The 23,294-nt window shown below is 47.1% G+C and overlaps 9 protein-coding genes across 9 annotated transcripts; 5 read left to right on the top strand and 4 right to left on the bottom strand.

Moving 5' to 3' along the window:
- Positions 1-41: 41 nt before the first annotated feature.
- Positions 42-1,253, top strand: LOZ57_003785 (uncharacterized protein; the record flags this gene model as incomplete). Its single annotated transcript, XM_049252833.1, has 1 exon — positions 42-1,253. One exon carries the CDS (start codon positions 42-44, stop codon positions 1,251-1,253), a length of 1,212 nt encoding a protein of 403 aa, XP_049108332.1.
- Positions 1,254-1,907: 654 nt separating this feature from the next.
- On the top strand, positions 1,908-2,246 carry LOZ57_003784 (uncharacterized protein; the record flags this gene model as incomplete). Its single annotated transcript, XM_049252832.1, has 1 exon — positions 1,908-2,246. One exon carries the CDS (start codon positions 1,908-1,910, stop codon positions 2,244-2,246), a length of 339 nt encoding a protein of 112 aa, XP_049108331.1.
- A 1,590-nt stretch (positions 2,247-3,836) lies between these two features.
- LOZ57_003783 (uncharacterized protein) lies at positions 3,837-5,887 on the bottom strand (the record flags this gene model as incomplete). The annotated part of the gene is made up of 5 exons (XM_049252831.1): positions 3,837-4,327; positions 4,401-4,644; positions 4,751-5,099; positions 5,162-5,666; positions 5,737-5,887. 5 exons carry the CDS (start codon positions 5,885-5,887, stop codon positions 3,837-3,839), a joined length of 1,740 nt encoding a protein of 579 aa, XP_049108330.1.
- A 1,733-nt stretch (positions 5,888-7,620) lies between these two features.
- YOS9 (Protein OS-9) lies at positions 7,621-9,210 on the top strand (the record flags this gene model as incomplete). The annotated part of the gene is made up of 2 exons (XM_049252830.1): positions 7,621-7,731; positions 7,792-9,210. The coding sequence occupies 2 exons, from the start codon at positions 7,621-7,623 to the stop codon at positions 9,208-9,210; spliced, it is 1,530 nt and encodes a 509-aa protein (XP_049108329.1).
- A 928-nt stretch (positions 9,211-10,138) lies between these two features.
- SLA1 (cytoskeletal protein binding protein) lies at positions 10,139-13,699 on the top strand (the record flags this gene model as incomplete). The annotated part of the gene is made up of 4 exons (XM_049252829.1): positions 10,139-10,336; positions 10,428-11,835; positions 11,891-13,615; positions 13,674-13,699. The coding sequence occupies 4 exons, from the start codon at positions 10,139-10,141 to the stop codon at positions 13,697-13,699; spliced, it is 3,357 nt and encodes a 1,118-aa protein (XP_049108328.1).
- Positions 13,700-14,405: 706 nt separating this feature from the next.
- On the bottom strand, positions 14,406-15,344 carry PRN1 (RNA pol II transcription cofactor; the record flags this gene model as incomplete). Its single annotated transcript, XM_049252828.1, has 1 exon — positions 14,406-15,344. The coding sequence occupies one exon, from the start codon at positions 15,342-15,344 to the stop codon at positions 14,406-14,408; it is 939 nt and encodes a 312-aa protein (XP_049108327.1).
- Positions 15,345-17,130: 1,786 nt separating this feature from the next.
- On the top strand, positions 17,131-18,406 carry LAP1_4 (Leucine aminopeptidase 1; the record flags this gene model as incomplete). Its single annotated transcript, XM_049252827.1, has 3 exons — positions 17,131-17,280; positions 17,336-18,070; positions 18,173-18,406. The coding sequence occupies 3 exons, from the start codon at positions 17,131-17,133 to the stop codon at positions 18,404-18,406; spliced, it is 1,119 nt and encodes a 372-aa protein (XP_049108326.1).
- A 1,483-nt stretch (positions 18,407-19,889) lies between these two features.
- Positions 19,890-21,237, bottom strand: LOZ57_003778 (uncharacterized protein; the record flags this gene model as incomplete). The annotated part of the gene is made up of 2 exons (XM_049252826.1): positions 19,890-21,186; positions 21,230-21,237. The coding sequence occupies 2 exons, from the start codon at positions 21,235-21,237 to the stop codon at positions 19,890-19,892; spliced, it is 1,305 nt and encodes a 434-aa protein (XP_049108325.1).
- Positions 21,238-22,235: 998 nt separating this feature from the next.
- On the bottom strand, positions 22,236-23,000 carry LOZ57_003777 (uncharacterized protein; the record flags this gene model as incomplete). The annotated part of the gene is made up of 1 exon (XM_049252825.1): positions 22,236-23,000. The coding sequence occupies one exon, from the start codon at positions 22,998-23,000 to the stop codon at positions 22,236-22,238; it is 765 nt and encodes a 254-aa protein (XP_049108324.1).
- Positions 23,001-23,294: the final 294 nt, after the last annotated feature.

The raw sequence follows: 23,294 nt of genomic DNA, 5'->3' as shown, positions 1-23,294 counted from the left end.
CTGCAGCAAGGAGAGAGGCTTGCATCCCACCCCTCAATGCAATGGCCATTTCTCAGCCGCCCCTTCGCTTCACAACCCATAAGCAGCTCGTCCACCGCCTCGTCTTATCCACACTTACCGGCCGTCCTGTGCACATTTCTCAAATTCGATCCTCCTCCCCCACAAACCCGGGTTTGGCTTCCTATGAAATCTCTTTCCTTCGCCTTCTTGAAGCCGTCACCAATGGCTCGTACATGGAAATCTCTTACACGGGAACAATACTGGTCTATAAACCGGGCCTTATAACTGGCAACGCTTCCAGCAGCGGTACCAGCGGTGGGGTGATTAAGCATGAGCTCCCCGCAGGCTGTCCGCGTGGGGTGAGTTACTTTCTGATCCCCCTATGCCTTCTGGCACCTTTTTCGAAAGCCACCTTCAGTGTACTTTTTACTGGACCTGGTGTCATTACTTCATCGACTCCAACGGGCGACATGTCTGTGGACAGTGTGAGAACTGCAGTCCTTCCTTTGTACTCGCAATTTGGCATATTTAATAATATTGAATTGCGTGTTCTACGGAGATCAAATCCCGATCGCAACGGAAGAGGCGGTGGGGGTGAGGTACAGCTGATTTTCGGCCACCAAGTCAGGCTACCAAAAACTCTACACCTTCTAAACCCGGGAAGAATTAAGTCCATCCGAGGAGTTGCATACTCCACTGGCGTTTCAGGATCAAATAATGCAAGAATGATTGAAGTTGCTCGGGGGATTCTCAATCCTCTGGTGTCGGATGTTTACATATTTTCCGACGTATCCCCCGCCCCTTTAGTACCTGCACCTGAGAAGAAAATTATAAATGCGAAAAGGAAAGTTGGAATAGGATTTGGTCTTTCTCTGGTCGCAGAATCGTCTACCGGATGTCTTTTTTCGGCCGATTTGGCGTCTCCTCCGTCAGGTGGTCAACCGCCTGAGGATGTCGGAAAGCAGTGCGCGTATCAGCTATTAGAAACAGTTTCAGTTGGGGGCTGTGTTTCTCTAGCTGGCGCCCCTACTATTCTAACTCTTATGGCTATGGGCTCGGAGGACGTTGGAAGACTTCAAGTAGGCCGGGACATTGTTTCTCACGAAGGTATTGTACAGTTGGCTCGGGACTTAAGGGCTTTTGGTGCTCCTGGATGGGGAGTTCGGAACGAAGTGGAATCAACACACCCGAATGATGTCGTTATTAGCGTGGTAGGACGAGGCATAGGAAACGTGGGCAGAAAGATTGTCTGATGGCAGCCAATTTTCGCGAACCCATCCAATACCACTCTAGAGGCCGCTGTGTCGAAGCTGTTACCATGGCTTCCTTTCTAAAGAAGAGCCTGTCGTCATTTCCTCTTGCAAAGGTTTACCTACCAGCTCATTTTCAAGAGTCTCTCCAAGCAAGTTTCTTCTCTTTTACTCGATTCAAATTCAAGACTGGAATTTCAAGTGCGACGCATCGGCCGCGCCTTCTTTTGACGGGCAACGCACCGCTGCCCATCCGGCGGACCCGTGACTTCCAACCGGATATCCAATATCGCCCCTTAAAAAAACCATGACTTGATCAAGCACCCCAAACCTATTTTTGAAACCTGGAACGTGAATTCTCTATGTGTCATGCTCTTTGTTTGGTTTATGTCATGGGTTGTAAAAGCCAGTTTCTTTGGGGAGACACTCCTTGGTACGTTTAGCCAGCTGCCCTGGCACGCCAAACTCAACAGAACAAGATATATGTCCATATCGATGACTCAATCAAAATATAAAACGGTTGCCGATTCCTCTTTTTCCCTTATCCACTCCCTGTCCTGTTGTCACAACGTGTTGCTCCACTGTCTACATCCAACCGTGAACTGTTGGCTATCTCTAAGCTCATTATATTAATTTTAATATCACATCTGCTCGACGATGTCTTATACCGAATTATGCATGCTGGCGTCTGTGCCGCATTCTGGAGAACTCCCTTTGATCGGCTCCGTTGCCAGAAATTTCACAGATGCCAAAGATCGGGGCGCCCTCCATATAATCGGTTCAACTCCCGAAGCCAAGTCGCTACGTGCTATGTTTGGCGAAGCAACGTATCAAAGCTACGTCGAAAAACAACTGGAAATTCTGGAAGCAGAGCAAGAAAAAGAAAAGCCAAGCAACCGTCTTGGTAGCCACGAGTCTGGCGTTAGCCGCCGACGGGAGAAAATTGCTGCATGGATTGCAAACCTGCGCCGAGCCGTCAAGGATTGTTATAAGTAATTAATTAGACGTTTTCGGGTTAGTATTCTATCTCTACTTCTCGTCTTCTTTTGCCAACACCTTATAATAGATGAATTTTTCGTTTTCGACTCGTTCGACCTCAACTAGAACGCCGTTTCATATTTTACCCCTGCCAGTTCGCCGCTCTTATTTTACATGGTATACATAAGGTAAACCGTGTTGTTTTTTCCATATTACTCTGAGCAGTTAGTTGACCAACCTGTCAGACCAAATTTCAACTCCTGCGATACTTTCCAGTTGCAGATCGACTGTATCACCCGAAAAAATGTAGTATGTCGTTTCTAGCCCTTCTCTTTACTTCCCGAATCTAACTCTATAGACTACTTAAATTACCGACAAATTTTTGAGAGGATCAAATTCAACCTACTGTATAACATATATATCCACGGCCGACGGTCGATTTCCCTCGCGCTACCTTGCCATCATTTTCACCTTTAGGGAAGCAAGGATTTTCTTCGACTTAGGAAATGACCATGGATACCGGCAATCTTCTTGTATATCATACATGCATACTTATGTACATATATACTATTTTTTAAAGGTTTCATTCCATTGAATTACAACGACCCTATTTTCCTTATCTATATGAGTGTTGTTTGTTCAGCACATTGGAGCCATGAATTCATGCATTTATTAGCCGTCTACCATGAGAATTGGAATAAAATCCTCTTCTGTTAGACAAACTATTCTATAGTTTATAATTACTAGTAAGTGGAGTGCCATCCTTCAAGAATAGGCAGTATTTTTAGAGGCTTCTCAAGAGAGTCTTAAACTCTCTTCTTTAATCTCCTCTCTAACCTAAATGAACCATAAAATTATAGTATATCAAGCATAAATAAGTATTAAAAAACTAACCAGTACAGAAGCAAAAGGAAGAGGCAAGTGAACCTCTTACAGTGCCTTGTCAAAAGTGTCGGCACCTTTTTTTCGAGTGACTTTTCAAACCTCAATTACTCCACAAAATTGTACATATACCAGTATACTGAATAATATAATCAATGTGTAGATAAATCCTTCAACTATTTACTGTGAGAAGTTAATTCTTACTTATTTTTATGGAGAGTAGAAGAGTTATGTGATGATAATTTTTAGATATATTTAATATGATTTAAAGTAGATATTAATGAAATTATTATTAAAATATTCTGATATCAATTCTATATTATTTACGTATATTAATTGATATGGTACAATACAATTTTGTTGGGCAACTTGATTGTGGACAGTGTGGGTGTTTGGTGAACAAGTACGGAGTAGGGGGGTGCCAACCCTTTTGAGTACTCCATATATCAACATACTCTTTAATTAACATGGAAACTGAATGGAGAAATGAATTCCTTTAATTCTGGGTTGCCACGCCTATCTGCATTCGATAATAATTAAACAAACTACAATGGAAGTGAACCATCCAACGCAGCAAAACCATGAAGGAAATGCAAGTAATACATGAATACAATAATGGGCTAAAGAAAGGCATAAAGCTACGTGTAGCCAAGTCCACTTTTATTCGGCGTTCCGCAGATCGACTGAGGTAGACTCTCAAAAAGCGATCTAAAATAGATAGCGTACTCAGGCGGCAACAGGGCCAGCTTCCTTTTCGGCTTCCTTTCCCACTTGAGCCGGTGGAGTGGACTCTTTCTCGCTCTCCTTTTCAGATTCCCCGGCGTCGGCATCCGGCATATGTTCATCGGTGTCGGGAGCAGCTTCAACAGTCTTGCTGTCAGCTTCGGTAGACAAGCCGTTTGTGGTTGTTTTCGGAGCCTTTTCAGTCGAAAGCCGTTCGGTTTCCCGGTCAGCAGATGCATCCCAATGCTTCCACCTTTTCAAGATCTGAATCGAGCGGCCACGGAAATTATATTCGGACTCCTTTGGAATGTCCGCTAGCTTAATGATACCCTTGAGAACCTTGCTAATTTTGGTATTGCGGATGATGCTTATCTCAAGATCCTTATGGGAATCCAACCTCTCCAGGTATCCCGACATGGCTGACATTTCCTCCTCTTTGGGGGCTTGATCGCGTGATAGGAAGCCTCTTTGGAGTCGATGGCGAAGATAAAATACTATTGAGAAAACGTCAGTCAAGAAGAAAGAGCTCTAACTATTGATATTGAAGTAAATTAGGGGGGTACTTGCCTTCTTTTTCTCGTTTTGCTTTGCTCTCTGCTGGGTTCATCTTGGGTTCCGGAGTTTTTTCGACCCCAGCGGGCTCGTCCTGGTCACTAACAGGCGCAACGGTTGGCTTTCCTCCCTGTGCACCAACACCCTTCCCTTTGGCAGATCTGGCAGAAGCTGGGTCTTTCTTTCCTGTGTCACCAGTACCGGGCGCCTTTGGAGTGGATAACTTGAGCTTGGTCGCTTTCTTTGGGGTTTTGGCAGGCTAATAGTATTAATCCCTGTCAGCTTGCCATTCTCATAACGAAAACGACTATAATTGTGGCGCCAAGAACCACAGAGGGGAATATAAGTGGAAACGAAGACCATACCTTATCACTCTCAATTTCGCTTTCGATGTCCTTCTTGCGTTTTTTGGTGCTCTTAGACTTCTCGATGTCGACATCCATCATTTCCTGGTCGTCATCCTCGGGTTCATCCAAAACTTCCACGCTCTTCCGCTTTTTCCTGCCTGGCTTTGCCTTTGCAGCACTGCGAATTTCTGCATCCTGTTGCAAGGCACGTTGGTGGTCTGCCAAAATCTCCTTGAAATAAGCAAGATCGTGGCCCTCAGCCGCTACTTGATAGGCGGCAAGAAGCTTTTTGGCTTTACCTTTTTCTGGGGGTTCTTTGCACTCCTCTGGCCTAAGCGGAGTAAGGTCGGTGTTTGGGATCCATGCACTGGAAACCGTTAGCTGATAATCGAAATAAGAGGCCAGAGTGTAAAACCCTTGAAACCTTACAATTCATTAGTATGTAGGAACATGACCGGGAACGTCCGCTCATTAACTTTCTTCCCCCCATCTTGGAAGGGTTCGGTGTATGTGCCATCCTTCTGCTTGGCTGAATGAGGGCGCGTGACAAGTAAGCTCTGAGGGAGCATTTCTTCATCACAAACAATTGAGGGCCACGGCGCGTAGCTTCGCAAGTGGGCGAAATAGTACTGTCCAGGCTGGGCATCGAGATGGGTAATGCGAGCCACCGATTTCTTTTTATTTAGCTTCTTGGATCGATGCTCAGGAATCCCCGATGATCTGCGTTTTGAAATTGATGACTTCCGGGTGGATGAGGCAGTCCCATTGGCAGCTGCATACTCGTCTGCAGCGCCGGTCTCACCACCCTCAGCCGCATCACTGTTATTCCCTTCTCCCTCTGGCGCTCCTAGCTTCGATTCTTTGGCAGGGGTTAAAGACGTAGAAGCTGTCTTCTCAGGCAGGGTATCAGCGGGGGTATCATTGTTGTCGCAACCTACAAAAAAGATAGTCAGCTTAGGCTCAAAACAGAGAAAAGTGGTCCAATTGAGGGGGCAACGACATACCAGGAATATTTTCACCCGCATTCGATGGCTCATGGGTCCCTTGGGCAGCTTGTGTTGGTTCTGGCTGTTTGGTGGTGGGCTCTGGCGCCTTGGTAGCATTGTCAGTCGAGTCCGTGGCCTTTGGGATGGTCGGAATGCCCTCCTCAGCCATGGTCTGCAAGTGATTTGCAAGGATGTAGGCCTAAGACACAGCAAGTGAATAAATACTAAATATCGTAAACAGCAGTGGCGATGGGGTGGTGTTGATGGTGGATGGGTGGATGGAGTGGTTGTTGGTTTTGGTGGTTGAGTTCTGTTGTGGATTGGCTTTTGGTGCGCGAAAGGACCGTGGCGTGAGACAAGAAACGCGTGCAAAATCCACAAGGAGTGCTCACAGGCCTAAACAACCCCCAACACCACTTGCACACAGAGGCCCTAGGGGATTTTGGAGAGCAAAGGAGACCAGGGCTGCCTGTGTAGGGTTTAGGTGCACGCCTCTGCTTTGACTGCGACCGAACGCGTCGGCTTCCAGACACTGTTCAGTGGCAAATCCCGGGCCTGCGAGGAAGGAGTCTCGTAGCAAAGTGTAGCGATGCTTAAGAGCGTAGTACCTAGTGTGGGAGACGAGGATAGTCAAAGGACAGCCTCTTTGACCCTATCTGTCGCGATCGTCTCAAAAGCCCCTGGCTGTGGGTAGAATCCAGCGGTCAGATTACCGAAAACAATTCTAAGGATGCGTGTGTGATTGTAGGCTTTGGATCCTCAGGGTATCAAACTTGGGAATAGCAAAGATGGGTATCTGCAGCAACAATAGGCCAAGCGAGATCATGTAGCAAAAGAAGGGAGTAAGAGAGCTGGTGGGTGGTGTGAAAAACTAACAGCACAGATTCAGAATCCTAGGCCTTGGGATGGCTGTCTGTGAATCTACCAGCAGTGTAAAGATGTCTGGTGTGAAGATAAGGTGCTTGTAAGTTTGGGGATGTGCGCAGTGGCTAGAGAGACTGACAGAATGCTTTGGCTGGATCAGAAGGGCAGGCTGACAAGGTAGCTAGTCAAGCAGGTGGTGGTAGTTACTTCGCTGCTGCAAGCACAGGTGGCTATTTATTTGAGTAGGCCCTGTGTCGGCATCACAGGGTGAAATAGGGCTTTTCTGATGCTTCCCAGACAGAATCAAGAACATTACACATAGGTATGTAACTAACTATCTAGTTAACTACTCCTGGGAGTGCGGGGAATTGTGGTGTCTCGCCGAACAACCAGATAGTTGAGAAACAGCAATCCAGTCTCCTATTAGTGACTACCTGGAATCTTCATCTGCCCTTCTATTTACATATATACTAATGCTGCAGTGAAGATTCTAACCTCTAGATGCCAGCATTTTCCGCTAAATCATAACCAGCGACTATGTGGGTTATGTAGTCATACCGATACGACTGCTTAACATCTGTGTATGCCCACCCGAGGCTAGTTATGTATTTCATGGGCCATGTAGAGATGATATGAGATTGTACAGTTGCAAGCCAACTACCTAACTACATAACAGTCTAAAATGCCCAACTGCCACTCTATATTGAAGTGCACGTTATTCTTGTTTAACAACATGTAAGGGCGTATGGCGCGGGTATTACATAACTAACTAACTAACTAACTACAACTACGGAGTACATAGTTAACTATCCAGCCAACAACCTTCTACTCCTACACATTCAAGATAGAAGGTGAGGTTATGAGGCAAATTTAACCCAACTCATGGTTCATAAGCACCACAAGTTAGGTTAATATTGCAAGGAAGCATGTGAGCCAACTTCGACGACATCGAATACCTACATCCGAGACAGCAGTGCAGTTGTGAGACTCTGGCCTTCTTGTCCTTCCTTACTTAGTAGGGAAAGCCCGGCATAAGCAATGAGACGGCAAGTATGCGTGCATTTGGCCGCCTTTGTGACTATTACAACTGTCGGAGCTTTCGACGAAAAGCCCTTCCGTGTTCAGGACGACGTTCTTGGATTTCCTCAAGTAGGTGGATACGATTTTATTTCTTATGCGCAGATATTGACTTGGACGGACTTCCCTTAGTATGAAATACAATTTCTTGATGAATATATCTTAGTCGATGACGTATCTTCGTGGCTCCCGAAATCATTCTACCGCAAGACCAGTAGTGCGACAACCGCTTTGCCTTCTCGGTCGTCTACATCGTTGCCTCTCGTTTCTCAGACAGATGGTACAGAGTTATCGGAACCAGACGTGTCAAATGATAGTGCCAAAAAGCAAGGTGCAGCTAGTTCGGAATCCTCCCAGGAAGATGATTCCATAGTTGCTTATGAAGAAATGGTTATCGGAAGCCAAAAATTCATCTGTAGCATTCCCACGCCTCATTCGGGTAACTTGACTGGAAACGACCAAACCCCCCCAGATCAGGCAAAGGAACTATCACGGGCGACGCATAGGGGGCTGGAACTACTTAAAGACATGGAAGGCCGGTGCATGTATTATGCTGCCGGCTGGTGGTCATATTCATTTTGTTACAACAATCAGGTGCGACAGTTTCATGCATTAGTGCCTGGAAATGGCGCCCCGATCTACCCACCAACAGAAGACCCAGCAGCCCAGTCATTTGTACTAGGAAGGTTTCTCAAAGATTTCAAAGGGGAAAAGAGTAGTAGCAGGTTTCGGAAAACCACGACTGAAATTGCCACCCGGCAAGCCGATGGAGATTCAGACTCGTGGTATCTCGTACAGCATCTTGATGGTGGAACGCCTTGTGATCTTACTGGCCGAAACCGAAAGATTGAAGTGCAGTTCCATTGCCATCCACAGTCCACCGACCATATTGGTTGGATAAAAGAAATCACAACATGTTCATATCTTATGGTTATATATACGCCACGTCTCTGTAACGATGTTGCCTTTCAACCACCACAGGCAGACGAGCCCCACGTGATTAAATGCCGGCAAATGATTTCACCTAGTGGAATTCCTGATTGGGAGAGTATGAGACGAGCACGGATACAGCAAACTCTGAAAAAGGCTACGTCCAACGCACTCCCTAGTATTGGGGATATCGAAGTTGGCGCGATGAAGTTAGTCGGAAGGGACGGGAAGAAGATTGAAAAAGGCAGAGTTGCGTCTATTGGCGAAGAGAAGGTGGAAATCATTGCCATAAGTGAGGGCGGCGAAGTTCATAGGTTGTCCCCAGAAGATTTAAAAAAATATAATCTAGACCCGGAGAAAATGGAGGTGCTTAAAAAGCAACTAGACGAGCTTGCAAATGGCAAGGACTGGAAGATGGAAGTAGTCGATGCCAATGGCCAGCGGGGGTTGCGCGGAATTATCCAGACAGACGAGGATAATGATGAAATGGACCTCCAGGAACAGAATAATGATCCGAAGAAGCGAGAAAAAAAACGCCTAATGAAGGATTTAAGGCGCAAAGAGCCAAAGAAAGACGAGGCGGAAGAAGGAAGTGATGAAACATACAAGAAAGAGTTGTGATCATTGGGGTTATTATGAGAGCCCAGCATCAGCTTTACTGTGATGATACTTTTAACCTGCAGCTCTTCTCCCATTTGCTACTATTTATTATGCGGTTGAAATCAACATTTCCCCTCCTGCAATGTAATTTATGTCTTTAAAACTAGTCTGGCGCCGCCTGATAGTTTTGGTTTTAGTCTTCAATGTATCTATATTATACACGGAGTACGCACCTCCATAAATGCTAGCAAGTGAATTCAGCTGAACACACTCCGTGCGTGGCAGTTGGCTTCAGCGTTTCGCTCTCCGCTTGATGGACTCGATCTGCGGCGGAAAGGGGTATCCCACACACATGGTCGTCGCTTAGTCAGGAGGTCCTGGATAGTGCAGTATGTGACTTACAGTACCGTTACCATCAATACGTACGAAGAACAGTGAGGAATCCATACAATCTTCGGTATTGAACGGTATCAGTACCTAACTTTCCACGTTCACGACAACGGCGGCCGACCGCCCGCCCACCTCTTGTATTGAACGGCTCTTTGCCTCGCACGTCGACTTAACAGCCTACAGTCACGCCTGGCCGCCACCGATATCGTTTTGAATGCCATCTGATTTCCGTTGCCTGGAAGCGGAGGACAGTTTCCAGGAGCTCCGTACTACACTCTATAACATTGTCATGCATAGTACTCTTGCTTCGACTCAGCCAAACACCATCGCAGCGCGGCGTTTTCCGTCACCACGCTTCATAGATAGGATCTTGGACCACTGCCCTGGAGAATTTTCGACCTTCTCGGCTCGTTAATTTTTTACTTTGGCCTCTAGAATCGAGTGCACAGAATATATCGCCATCGGTTCCGCTCCTTCGCTGTATCGCCATAGTAACATCATATCAGAACAACACAACACCTGAATTCCTTCTTGATTTTGCTAGGGAGGTGGCCGGAAAATGGGATTTGCGGGGATATACACTGCCATATACGACTATAAGCCACAAGCGGACAATGAACTTGAAATATCTGAAGGAGATATTCTCTTTATCCTCGACAAAAATTCCGACGATGGCTGGTGGAAGGCAAAAAAGAAAGCTATCGAGGATGAGGATGAGGAGCCAGTAGGGCTAGTGCCTAGTAATTATGTTGAACAGGTAAACTAATTTCCGTGGCCCCCTAACCCTGCGTGATGTCTATTTGAGCGCCCCAGGCATTTCGGCAGCGCTAATGGTAGATGGGATACAGGCACGCCCTATTGCATCCGCGCGTTCACTCTATGACTATACGCGGCAGACAGATGAGGAAGTCTCTTTCTCGGACGATGTGGATGTTCAAGTGTTCGACACCTCGGATCCAGACTGGACCTTAGTTCAAATAAAATCAGAGTATGGATTCGTTCCGTCAAATTATATTGAATTGTCGGATGCTGGTCAACCTACTGTTGAAAGACCTCCACCGCTACTATCACGGAAAGTGGAAAATCAGGACACTGAATCAGAAGGAATCCTAACCCCTCGCTCCACCTCCAGCCCTGTTGAAAGCCCGGCGGCAGCGTTGGCTGGTATTATCCACAACCAACAGGAGTCTACTTCCTCAACAAGGACAAAGGCAGCTCCAGCTCGTTCTATAGAACAGTCCCCCCTCACAACGTTAACGCCGCAAGGGTCAGATGAAGATGATAACAACCCCCCCCCGGCGCTTCCCCAGCGAACTTTTTCTCCACCCGAAGAAAGCTCCCCCGCTACTCGTAGAGAAGTACCACTTCCTCGACCTCAATATTCATCCCTAAAAGAGGAGACTTCTCCAGGTATTAGGCCTTCTCCTCCATATAATCGGATCAATGCCAGGGACCGCGATGCCCATAGCTCATCGACCGTTTCTCCATCTGGGTATCATATATACAACATCAGCGAAATGATTTCAGTTATGGGAAAGCGGAAAAAAATGCCCACAACCCTTGGTATCAATGTTGCAGCGGGCACAATTTTCATTTCGCCTGAAAACTCAGAAGACGGTCCGCACCAGGAGTGGACCGCAAACCGGCTTTCACATTACTCTATTGAAGGCAAACACGTCTTTCTGGACCTTGTGCGGCCAAGCAAAAGTGTTGATTTCCATGCTGGTGCTAAAGATACGGCTCAAGAAATTGTATCTGCTTTAGGAGAGATCTCAGGGGGTTACAAAGCTGAAGGGCTAAAAGAAGTCATCGCAGCGGGCAATACGGGTGGAAAAAAGAAGGGCCAAGTTTTATATGACTTTATGGCCCAAGGGGACGATGAGGTTACGGTCGCGATTGGCGATGAAGTTATCATTATTGATGACACAAAGTCGGAAGAATGGTGGATGGTGAGGCGTATAAAGAATGGCCAAGAAGGAGTTGTTCCAAGTAGCTATATTGAAATTATTGGTGTCGCTACCCCTGCAGAATCAAGCCACTCAGGTATCAATGCTGGTCTTTCAACCGTTGAACAGAATCGACGTGAGGAAGCACTCTTGGCTAGAGAATCTGCTCGTCGAGGTAGGACACAAGATTCTGGTTCCGGAGAGGTAGGATCTACCACAAAACTTCCTAACAGAGCCAGCAGCTTGTTTGCAAATGATAATAACAAACACTCACAGCGTCATAAACATGAAAGCCGATCTTCAAAACAAAGTGAGTAATATCTTTCCAGCAGTATTGGCTTTAATTAATAATATGCAAAAAACAGAGCCAGATCCTTCAAAAACAAGAAAGTGGACAGACCGAACTGGTACATTCAATGTTGTTGCTGAATTTATCGGCCTTACCGACGGAAAAATACATCTGCACAAACAAAACGGTGTAAAAATTGCTGTTCCTGTTACAAAAATGTCGATTGAGGACCTGGAGTATGTTGAAAGTGTTACCGGTGAATCGTTAGATGAGGATAAACCCCTGTCCGACATTCGACGTCGCAGCCAAATGCCACAAGAGAAACAGAAAATAGGTGCGTCTATCAAAAAGGTGCCGGATTACGATTGGTTCGACTTCTTTTTGAAAGCCGGAGTTGGCCCTCATCTTTGCGAGCGATATGCCCAAAACTTTTCAAAGGATTCCATGGACGAAGCAGTACTTCCGGATATTACATCCGACACACTTCGGACCTTGGGACTTAAAGAGGGTGATATTCTACGGGTTATGAGATATCTAGACGAGAAGTTTAACAGGAAGTCGAAGGCTCGTAACGTCAGTTTTGGCGGAGAAGAAGTAATTAGCAACGAAGGGAATGGAGGCTTATTTTCGGGTCCTGGCGGCACTCTCCGCAACAATACCCGCAAGGGTCGGCCTGCTCCTCCGGTGCAGGCTAACGACGTGGTCGACCCAACGGCTCTTATATTCAAAGACCTCTCGAAACCATCGTCGCCAGACGTGAAAGATTCTTCCCAGGCCCCTTCTCCTCCACATGGCAAGGAAGAACCTCAAGGGTTTGAAGATAGTGCTTGGGAAGTGAATCATCCCAAAGTTCTCTCAGCGAACCCTTCGATTTCAACCACTGCCCAACCAGCTCTGGTGGGCGCTGTGGCAGATCTTTCTCTTTTGCAGGAACCGTTACAACCGGCTAAATCTTCAGCGCCGCCATCCACCCTGCCACATATATCTCAACCGCCGTCTCAGCCAGCACCTACTCAAATTCCCCAGGTAACTGGTGCCAACCCTACCTTTTTTGCACAATTGGGACAACCAACAGTTCCGAACGTCCCGCAGATAACTGGGTTTACACAACCTCAGCAACAGTTCCCAATGCTTCAAGGGCCAATGCCTCCAAGGCAACGCCCCCAGCCCCCTCTAGCAATGGGTCAAGGATCACTTCTCCCACCGCCCCCACCCCCTCAACGGCCTTTGTCTGCCCCAAATCATCCAAGCAACCTTGGACCAGGTCCTTTGCAACCACAGCTTACTGGGTTTCCTCAAAGTGGCCCTCAGCTTGCTCCGCCAGGCCGTAGCTTGGCCGATCTTAATCAACAACGGTTTCAGCAATCACATTTGCAACCTCAGTCGACGGGGTATGCCCCTTCAGGCTTTGGAATAACCCAGTTCGATGGTAATCCAGGCCCAATGACACAAGGCCCCTTCGCCAATAGAGCTCAGGCTCCCGGATTTCAGACATTGACTCAAAACTCGACCAGCTTTCATCCTACATTTTCTTCACCGCCCACGCAACAACCTTTGACGACCGGATCTATCAACTCCATCCTCCCACCGGCTCTTCAGCCCCAGCCAACAAATGCGAACGGATTCGGGGCTACTTCAACTTTCACACCTCCCCCACCGCCGCCAATTCCAGAACTTTCGTCTGCACCATTACAACCACAGAAGACTGGCCCAGCCCCTCCTGTCCGCTTTGGCGTACATAAAGACACGAGGAAACTCACACCTCAACCCACGGGTCTCAAGGCGAATCTCGCTCAAGCAAGTAAGTCCATTTTTACTCCGTACTGTTAACCAAACGACATTTACTGACTAAAATGCAGCTCCCTCGAACCCTTTTGGCTTTTAGTCGCTTTTTAATCGTTCAGGCCACAAATCATGGGTCATAACACCTACCTATAGCAATTCTATCCATTGAAATGACGCTTGATCGAATAATTTGCGGTACGACAAACATTTGCTTGCCTATATCCCCTGTCTATTTCTTCATCATTGTTGTCCTTTGAATTGCCACGTTGTCATAACCGTGATGATGCCACCTTACCTCTAAAGTTCACCACAACCCCATCTTTATTCTAAGGAATTTAGCATTACTATGGCCTTTTTCATAGATGCAGATTCCAGCACCTTTTTGCTCCTTTTCTCTAGATATCTCTTTGACGTTTGTCATTAGACATAGCTAACTTCCTTTTTTGGCATTTTCGCCCTGTACCTCTTGCACCTTGTTGACTCGGTTGTTCCATAGCAATTGGGCGTTCTCCCCTTGGCGTCCTTTTGTCTTATCATGTATTTACATAATCTTATTTTAGAAGTTTCAATGAAGATTCATAGGCTATAGAACATCATGCGGGTGCCTTTACAACGTCTAACCCATGCAGTCAAGTGTGTTGATAAATCAAGTTACTACTACATGGATAGTTTATAGGAATGCTCCATAGTACCTGAATATCCAAGAGTTATACTCTGTATAGTTTGTTGGGTGCCAAATGATATAGTTCTCCGTACGGAGTACAGTGAAGGAAAATAAGCAATGTATCAACAATCATAGTTTGTTTTCAAATATTTTGTCCCATTTTCTTCCCAATCTCACTCTCCCAACCTCTAGCTCTTTCAAATCCATTCGATGAGGTCTGATAATCCATCATGGCTTGGTGTACTGCTTCTTGAGAATTTAATACAAACGGCCCATACTGGACAACCTTTTGATCCAGTGGCTGTCCAGCAATCAATATGAAACGCGAGTCCTCTTTGGCGTCCGGAGAGTTGAAGGCATTGACCACCTCCCCCTGCTTTTCAAAAACGACGTTGTGAAACGGAGCGACGGTCTTGGATTGCTCCAGTGAAGTTGACAATTCCGCAGAATTATCCCCAAATGTTGTTGTTCCAGAAAGTGTATATGCGAAGGCATTCCACCCTTTGGGTAACCCTTGCGTAACTTTCCCTCCTGGCCTGAGTATTATGTCGAAAATCCAGACTGGCGTATAAGCGAGATCACGGATGGAATCTACGCCATGCGACTGACCTGATATGACCTTGATGACTGCCTTGCCTTCATCTGCTGTAACACTAGGAATTTCAGAGGCACGAAGGTCGCGATATCTGGGCTCGCACATTTTGAGATTCTCTGGTAAATCAACCCACAGCTGCATGCCAATATTAGGACTTCCATCTGGATTCTCATGTGGCATTTCTGCGTGGATAATCCCTCGGCCTGCAGTCATAAATTGCAGATCGCCTGGGCCAATAGTACCCTTGTGCCCCGCGAAATCCTCGTGGTCGACGCCTCCTGAAAGCAGATATGTGATTGTTTCTTGGCCGCGATGGGGATGATCCGGAAACCCAGCCCCTTTCCCAATTGTGAAATGATCAAGCATTAGAAATGGGCTGAAATTGCGAAGCCTTGCCGTTCCAATCGACCTGCGAACTCGTGCGCCGGCTCCCTCTGACTGTTCAATGGCAAGGAAAGCCTGTCGAATTGCGCGTGGGATTGACATGTTGGAAACGGCTGGCCTCTGCGGTGGTATGATATTCGCTTCTTCTATTATGGGTGTGCAATTTTTTTTGGTATACAAAATGGGAAATGGAAACTCGGATATTGGTAATTTGATCTCGAGCGAATAGTGAAAAATAGCAAAGGATATAAAGCAAATGATAATAGAAAAGGTCACTCTTGCAGCAAGACGTGGGCCCATTTATAACGTTGAATGACCAAACAGAATCAATAGGGAATGTTCCAGAGAGCTTTCTAATGATGAGGTACTGATTACTGCTTAATTCAATCATAAAGCAGGCTACCTGTTAGTAAGACATGGTGTGGACAAACTTGCATCTGTAATCGAGCAGGCGGTGTTTGGAATGTCTTGTAAGCATTGGATAAGCAGTTAATTTATCACCTCCGCGTTACGAAGTTATAACTTGCCAAGCCCTGATAACCCGGTTATCACGGCGTCTCCCTAACAAACCCATTCAGTATAACTCAGTTATCAGCCAAGCTTGGCGGCATGAGTTAGAGTTCATGTTATATGGGGCCCCCGTACGGTGATTGGCAGGCTGTAGAATTACTATGCCAAAACAGTACACGCGCAGGCAGGCTGGTAGCTTAGTAATTACACAGCTTAGTAATTAGACAGCTGATTACAGAGAGCGCAGGCTGGTTACTAAGCTCCAGTGAGTGTAATGCCAAGACCAGGAGCCTACACACAGCGCAGGCTGATTACTAAGCTCCAGCGCGCGCAACGCCAATATATTTTAAACGCTAGTCTATCCTGGGCCTAGCTAAACTGCACCGCTAAAGCTAACTCGGTAGCTACGGAGCCGTTAACCCAATAATAACAAAGGTAGTAACCAATAAGGAGCAAGCCAACTCTTTGAAGCCAGCGGAATGTGATCTTGGCCTTATTTATCAGCATGATCTCGAACCTCTGACAATTTGGTTCTCCCAATTCGCCTGGTCGACATCATCCCACCACGGGACAAGTCACTGTGGCGCAGGAAATACAACTGTACGGAGTACTCCGAAGAGGTAGGAGGAATCGGGAGTACGGAGTAGGAGGTACGGAGTAATTTATCCTCATTTGGTGGCGGTTTAAACTCCATTTAGCAGCCACTTAACCTAACCATCTGTTACTCGGGTAGTGGCTACGTCAAACTACAAGGGGACGGTCACGTGCTGAAATAACGAGGTTTGCGGCCTTGATCCACGTCAACTGGGACTGCCCTGTCTTGAGCATGGTTGAAGTGCAACCTCATATCAATACTATGAAAGCTTCAACTCGGGGACCTGGGCAAGAAACTGTCCCTCAGGTCACTTCTTATCCAAGGTATTCTCGTCCGTAATACTTCATTCAACATTCAGCTCCTGGAAAATATAACCAAATGAGCATTTAGCCAGATTTCAGGAGTGAGCCTCGTCTTATGGATGAAGTTATTCGCTTCTGCAGGGATACTTCCTAGCTGAGCCTTGGCTTAGCATTCAGACTGCTTGCCCAACCTTTTTTTATTATTCTCAGAATGTTCAGTGACCATTGCGATCTGCACTTCTCTGGCTCACCATCCCGGACGGTGCGCAGGTCATCACCAGGTGTCGTTGGAGTTGATCCACCCGGGATGGTAGGGTAAACGGTGACAGCGATGTTCCAGCACCCGTTGAGGGATGAATAGCCCCCCATATATAAGACCCCATCGCGGACGATTGCTGTCCTGGGAAACGCTTCTGAGCAGCATTCCCTTCCGCCCCCTTGTGTTTCTAAGCTTTGCCAAACCTAGACTCGCGTTTCAAACATGAACGCACTCGCCGTCCTGGTGCTCTGCGCAGCTATTTTCCCGGGTGCCTGGGCCAGACCAACTACTGCAGTTGAAAAGTTCCTCGTTGAAACAGCGCCTGGCGAAACACGATGGATAACCGAGGCTCAAAAGCTAAAGTTGATTGAAGTAAGGATGTCTCCCGAGATATTTACGTAGGCTGACGAATGTTTCCTATTTGAAGAACGGAATTGGTTTCTTTGATATCACAAACGAGCCGACGGGCACTTCTTCTGTCACTGCTGAGGAAATCGATGTGAAATTTCCTACAGAGTTAAAACGCCGGGATGAAGTAAATCCCCTTTTCAATAAACTCTCCATGGATAACATGAGGAAAGATCTGCAAAAATTTTCCTCATTCCGCAACCGGTACTACAAGTCAAAAACTGGTACCGAGTCTGCACAATGGCTGTTTGAGCAAGTTCAACGTGCTATCAAAGACTCCGGAATCCGCGATTTCAATGTTAAAAAGTTCGAACATTCTTGGAGCCAGCCTAGCATCATTGCTACTATTCCAGGGAAGAGTAAAAACACCATTGTGGTTGGCGCCCACCAGGACAGTGTAAACGCGAAAGACCACCAGGGTCCTGCCCCAGGTGCTGATGACGATGGTAGTGGCTCGGTCACAATCCTCGATTCTCTTCGCGCTCTTCTTTCATCCCCCAAGATTCGTAATGGAGAGGCCGAGAACACCGTCGAGTTCCATTGGTACGCCGGCGAAGAGGCAGGATTGCTTGGCTCGCAAGATATCTTCAGGTCGTATAAAGAAATGAACAAGCCTGTGAAGGCCATGCTAAATCAGGACATGACGGGGTACACTAAGGGTCTAGAAGACGCCCGCTTACCAGAATCCTTTGGCCTCCTCACGGATAACGTCAACGCTGCTTTGACAGAATTTACAAGACTTGTTATTAAAGGGGTAAGCCGAATCTCATTTATCCCTTTGGTCTCAAATCACCAATAGTTCTATGTCTCTGCGATTTTGTTTGTTTTCCTGTAGATCCTAACGTTCTGTGCACAGTATACTGGTATTACGTTCGTCGAGGGCAAATGTGGATATGGTTGTTCTGATCATGCCTCGGCAACCAAGAACGGTTTTCCATCCGCCTACGTGCACGAAACTGACAGAGATCACGACAACAAAAAGATTCACACTCCGGAAGATACCATCGATAAGCTCAACTTCAATCATATGGTGAAACATGGGAGGCTGGTGGTTGGCTGGCTGTACGAGCTAGCGTTTGCAAAATTTTGAAGCGTCCCCCTAAGCTCCTTTTAGCTTAAATATCAGTGTCAGCTATTGGTTTTTCTTATATATTTATCACTTCTCTTTCCAATCTTCACCAAAAATAGATTATATGACCTTATATATGCCCAAATACCAGCTTAAAACGTGCTATGCTTCTGCACGCAATACTGCCCTTGGGAGTTCTGTCTTTGATCCCGGCAACTGTAGCTGGTCTTGCTCAATATAAATATCAATAAAATAGAGATATTTTTAAACCCCCGATGTACCTGGCTACTAGGCAAAGAAAATAGCATCGTCTAGATGAGATGGACGTTCAATCAAAACACCGCATTTCCCATCATTTTACTTTTTACCAGCTTGGATAGTCAATCTTTCTGGTAATATAATAGTTTCTATTCAAAATAATCTGGACAAGATTCTATCCAAAGCAAGCCCTAAGAGCATGTCAGAACACAATCTGAAGATGAAGATCTTAATGAAACAATTTGAGGAGGATTACGCGATGTGCAAGTGGCGACAGCTCTGAGAATTGCTCTTAATTCGCACTCAATTCTAGACAACCTATTCATTCCCCAGGAATCTCTTTGCTTTGTATACTTTGTGGTAGATAGCTAGTGACCCCTTCTAGGCCCTACCATCTGTAGGAGACTAATTAACTCTGGGAGAACAAAGAACTTTGGGGCGTAGAATAGAGCTTCATATGAATATTATTTAATCAACTAGCAAATATAGTCATAGTTCTACCTATGTCTACATTGCACCTTAGTCCTGGAGATTTTCGATCTTCTGACGATGACTCTAAATTCTCCCGATAATAGAGGATAAACAAAAGGATAGAATGCCTTATGTAGGATTCATTCTTCTAGTCAATTGGCGCTTGTGGTTGATTAAATTCAACAGACATGGCCCCTCAATGCCAAGTATAATGCAATTTATGGAGTATGTAGTTTCGGAGTACGTAGTACTGGAGATTATCAAAAATCGTGCAGCTACCTTGGGATTGAATTTGAGTTGATGTCATCCATTTGGCCCAAAAATAAATAGAGGGCGGAAAGTGCAACACGCTGGAAACTTTTTAGTCCTATGAAAAAGCAATAGTATGAATCAAGATGTATAGATAATCCTCAGGTGGTTTTAATTACTATTGAGGTAGGAAAAAAAGACCAAGTACCATAAGAATGAGAATATAACATTGTAACATTGAAAAGAGGGAGAAGAGTAAGAGGAAAGAAAATTGTCCGAGAGTAAAGAGGCAGACGCTACAAAATCACAGACAGCGGAGGAGGTTAGCTAGAAGAGTAAAATAAAACAAGAGATAAAATCCCCCTGCAGCTGAGCTACATATTTATTATATATTTATCACCCAATTCCCCTGAAACTCCAGATAACAGTTTTCGCAATGAACCACCCCTCGTAACCCGGAACACTTAACACGACTCTTAGTTGCGGAAAGGAACAGACGAGGGGTATTTTCTGACGAATACTGGGATCACATCATGCGATATACGAGGTCGGAAGCAAGTTCGCTAATGCCGTCTAGTAGGTCGCGGAATCCAAGATGTGGGGGAATGGTCAATCCAGGAAAACCGCCGTCCTTACCCGTATCGCCATAAGATGTGGGAGAGCTAATGGATGACTGGTAGCCAGCAAGCTCGCGGACTTTGCAAGCTGCAAAGTGTGTGACAAGTTTGCGGAGTTGGTTTTCTGAACTTGAAAGAACACTGGGGGTGGGGAGAACTGGATCATCGCGTTTCGTGTTTATATAGGAGAAATGCAGTAGCTCTAAGATCATCGGTATATTGGTAGGGCGGCAGCTGTCGAGGGAAGCTGTAGTCAGGGGATAATGAACCAAGTCACGGTGTAGCTTGATAAGACAGAGCTGGGCGAGGGTCGGGATAAGGTAGCGGGATGCGAACACGTAGAGCTTTGCATGAAAGAGAACGTAAGGGTCCAGGCCAGAGGACTCGCCAGCATAAATAGAAACGCTGCGTAGTATGGGAGAAGGAAGGCCCATCGCTGTGTTTTGCGGCTGATGGGTATACTGCAGCGAGGTGAACTCGTCCCAAAGATTCACACTGGAGCGTCGAGAGAGGAAGAAAGGATTCTGAGGAACTGGGTGAAAGGCCTTTGGTTGCGAGGCCTGGTTACATTCCTTGCTTGTAGGATCTTGTTCATACCAATCCTCACTCGCTTGGGCTTCCCCCTCATTACCTTCGGGGGTAGCTTTCGTTTCGTTGCCTTGTCCGACTTGATCGTCGCCCATAGATGGTGGCGGCGTACTGGGAGGAGTCAATGCACCGCCGTCTTCGAAAGCCTTTCCAGCTTTCTGTTTCTTCTTGTTCTTGGACTTCTTTCCTTTCTTTTCTGAATCCAGGGCCACTTCAGGATCGTCGTCTTGTATGCCAGTGTTATTGCTGATTTCTGTGCGATATTCATCTGGTACATCTCCCAAGCCTGGGCTTCGTGGGGGAGATGGAGCAGGTGGAGGGATGCCCATGCCCATAGGGGAGTCCGTAAAGGCCACGCCACGGGGAGCTGTCGTGTTGGAATCTAGACGGCGAGTTGGTACGGAATAGTCTCCAGTGTAGGCAAATTCGCAGAAACCAACAAAGGTTTCGACGTCCTCCTCTTCCAGAACGGCGATATGATGTCGAGACTCGCGCGTATGGCCGTTGTTCATCAGCTCATCGAGCGGCCGGGAGACATGTCTGGCCAGGCCAGACTGGATGGTCAGTTTCGTATGAGCGGGGCCGACGAGGAACGTGAAAGGCGGCGAATGAATGATACTGTGTGATTTCGAAACATGGTTGCCGGTCAGCGAATCTGCACCTTGTCATGAAAGAAACTCGCCATCCGCAGGCATCTGTATGTATAATTGAACTGAAAATGTATACTTCAGTGCAGGATTTGGACACAGAAGGCTGAAGTGCATAGCCGGAGGTTATTCACAGAATAATAACGGAACCACCTAGACTGTAGAGGAGGTCTGAACATACCTGTTAAAATTCGGGGTAGGCCGTGCCATTTTCTCGAGGAAGCACGGCCGTGGTCAGCGACGGTCGAGATGATCAGGGAGGACGAAGCAAGGGATCAGCAATAGGCAAAATGTACGGTTGTCTTGCTTCTTCCTGGAAACGCCGTTGCCAGAGGAATATATACGCAGTTGTCGCCAGCAGTCATCCGCAACGTGTGAGTAGTGGTCTTACGCCGATAGAGGCTGTCTGGCAGCGAGTAGAGCAGCACAAGCGAGCGCCGGGGGGTATCTGAGCACCATGTTGACCGTCGCAGAAATGGCGCCTCGATGGCTGACAGCGTGTCAGGCGGCCAGCTGGAGGGTTTGTTATGGAGCCACGAAACGCTGCAGGCCGGGCGATCGTAGGTCTTGCGGCCCAACGCGAATGAGGCCATGGGGCGAGCTGTAAAATAAGCTGCAATTTAGGCGATATAAAACCCGCTGCCACGCCCGGGGCACTCTGGCGCCCGTTGAGCTTCCGAATCGAACTGCGGGAGGTAGTATCTGACACGACGACGCCCAGCTGGCAACCCCCAGCGCACGAACAAGTTGGGTCTGTTTCTGTTCGTCGATACGTGGGTCTCGGCAGCGAAGAAGCGGTGGGTGCTGCAAGGGACGTTCATACGATCTGGCATTCCCGTAGTTAGACTGTGCCCGACGAGAGCATGCCGAGAGGCGTCTTGGACATTTGAGACATGGCAGACAACACAGTCGGTTCATCGTCTATATCATATTGTACACGCTCCATCTGCCAAAACCTCGCCGGTGACAACAAGTACTAGAGATGACGCTTCTGACCCGAGCTTCAACCCGCTCTTCAGCTTAGTGAATTAATCGTACATCTGTCTTACCCGGCGCCCACTCCCGTAGCACGTCGCGGATGCTGTACCAGAACCGCAGCCGTACGCACTCCTTCACAGCCTCGTCAATACTCCCCTCATCAATCGCCCGCCCCAGTACTCGCACCGTGTCGTCGATCCGGCCTTCATTCTCAGTTTTCAGCGCCAGAACCGTCGTCTCATCCTCGGCCTCCTCAATCGCTTCCTGTACCTCCAGAACCTGCATCAAAGTCTCCGGATCCTGGGGATGTTCCTTTGCCCCGTCCTCCGACGTCACATCTATGCCATGCTGGTATGCGAGTAGATACTGCGCCCGAGCTAGAGGGTCAGACAGCGTGCGATATGCATCGTTTATTCGAGCAGACAACGCTTCAGCGCGCTGCTTATCACGTCCAGTAGGATACTTATCAGGATGCACGACGCCCTGTAATGCCAGAAATTCACGGCGGAGATCCGGTACGGGGATGTTAAAGGGACCTGCTGGCGGAAGACCTTGGGGAAGTGTTCGTGGGAAGATAGTGTAATGGTTGGAAATATCGGGTGCCTGGCGGGTAAGACTGGACGATGCTTCTCGTGACGGCGATTCTGCACTTGACGAAGTCGATACCGGGTGGCCCCTGTTGTTTAAGGCCCACCGCCGTTGACAGGCAAGACAGGCGCGGTTTGCTGCACTGGGTAAGCTTAGTAGACGGTCAGGCTGAGTAAAACGACGTGCTGCCGTGAGGGAGTAGTGTAGCTTCATAGGCATATTCGACTAGTCAAGTCTTGAGGCCAAAACGCCCCCCGCCTGCTAGTAACGCAGGTGTGTTCAGCTCATCTCTGCGCTTCTTCGGTTCTTCGCTTCGTCTTATCTGACCAGATAAGATTTTCGCTTATGTGATGCTTAGTTAGTTAACTAACTAACTGACTACCTAACTAGTAGTTAGTTAAGCTAATTAGCATATTAAATGAGATTAACTGTTGAGCAGGAGTCAGGTGACCTGTCAGGTGATCAGCTCCCCGAAGGAGGAACCGGAGAACCGTAGGTTCGCCACCTCCTCTT

The sequence above is a fragment of the Ophidiomyces ophidiicola genome, assembly GCF_022830035.1.
Source record: "Ophidiomyces ophidiicola strain CBS 122913 chromosome Unknown scaffold_13, whole genome shotgun sequence".
Classification (NCBI taxonomy): Eukaryota; Fungi; Ascomycota; class Eurotiomycetes; order Onygenales; family Onygenaceae; genus Ophidiomyces; species Ophidiomyces ophidiicola.
This window is presented reverse-complemented; position numbering and strand designations above follow the sequence as displayed.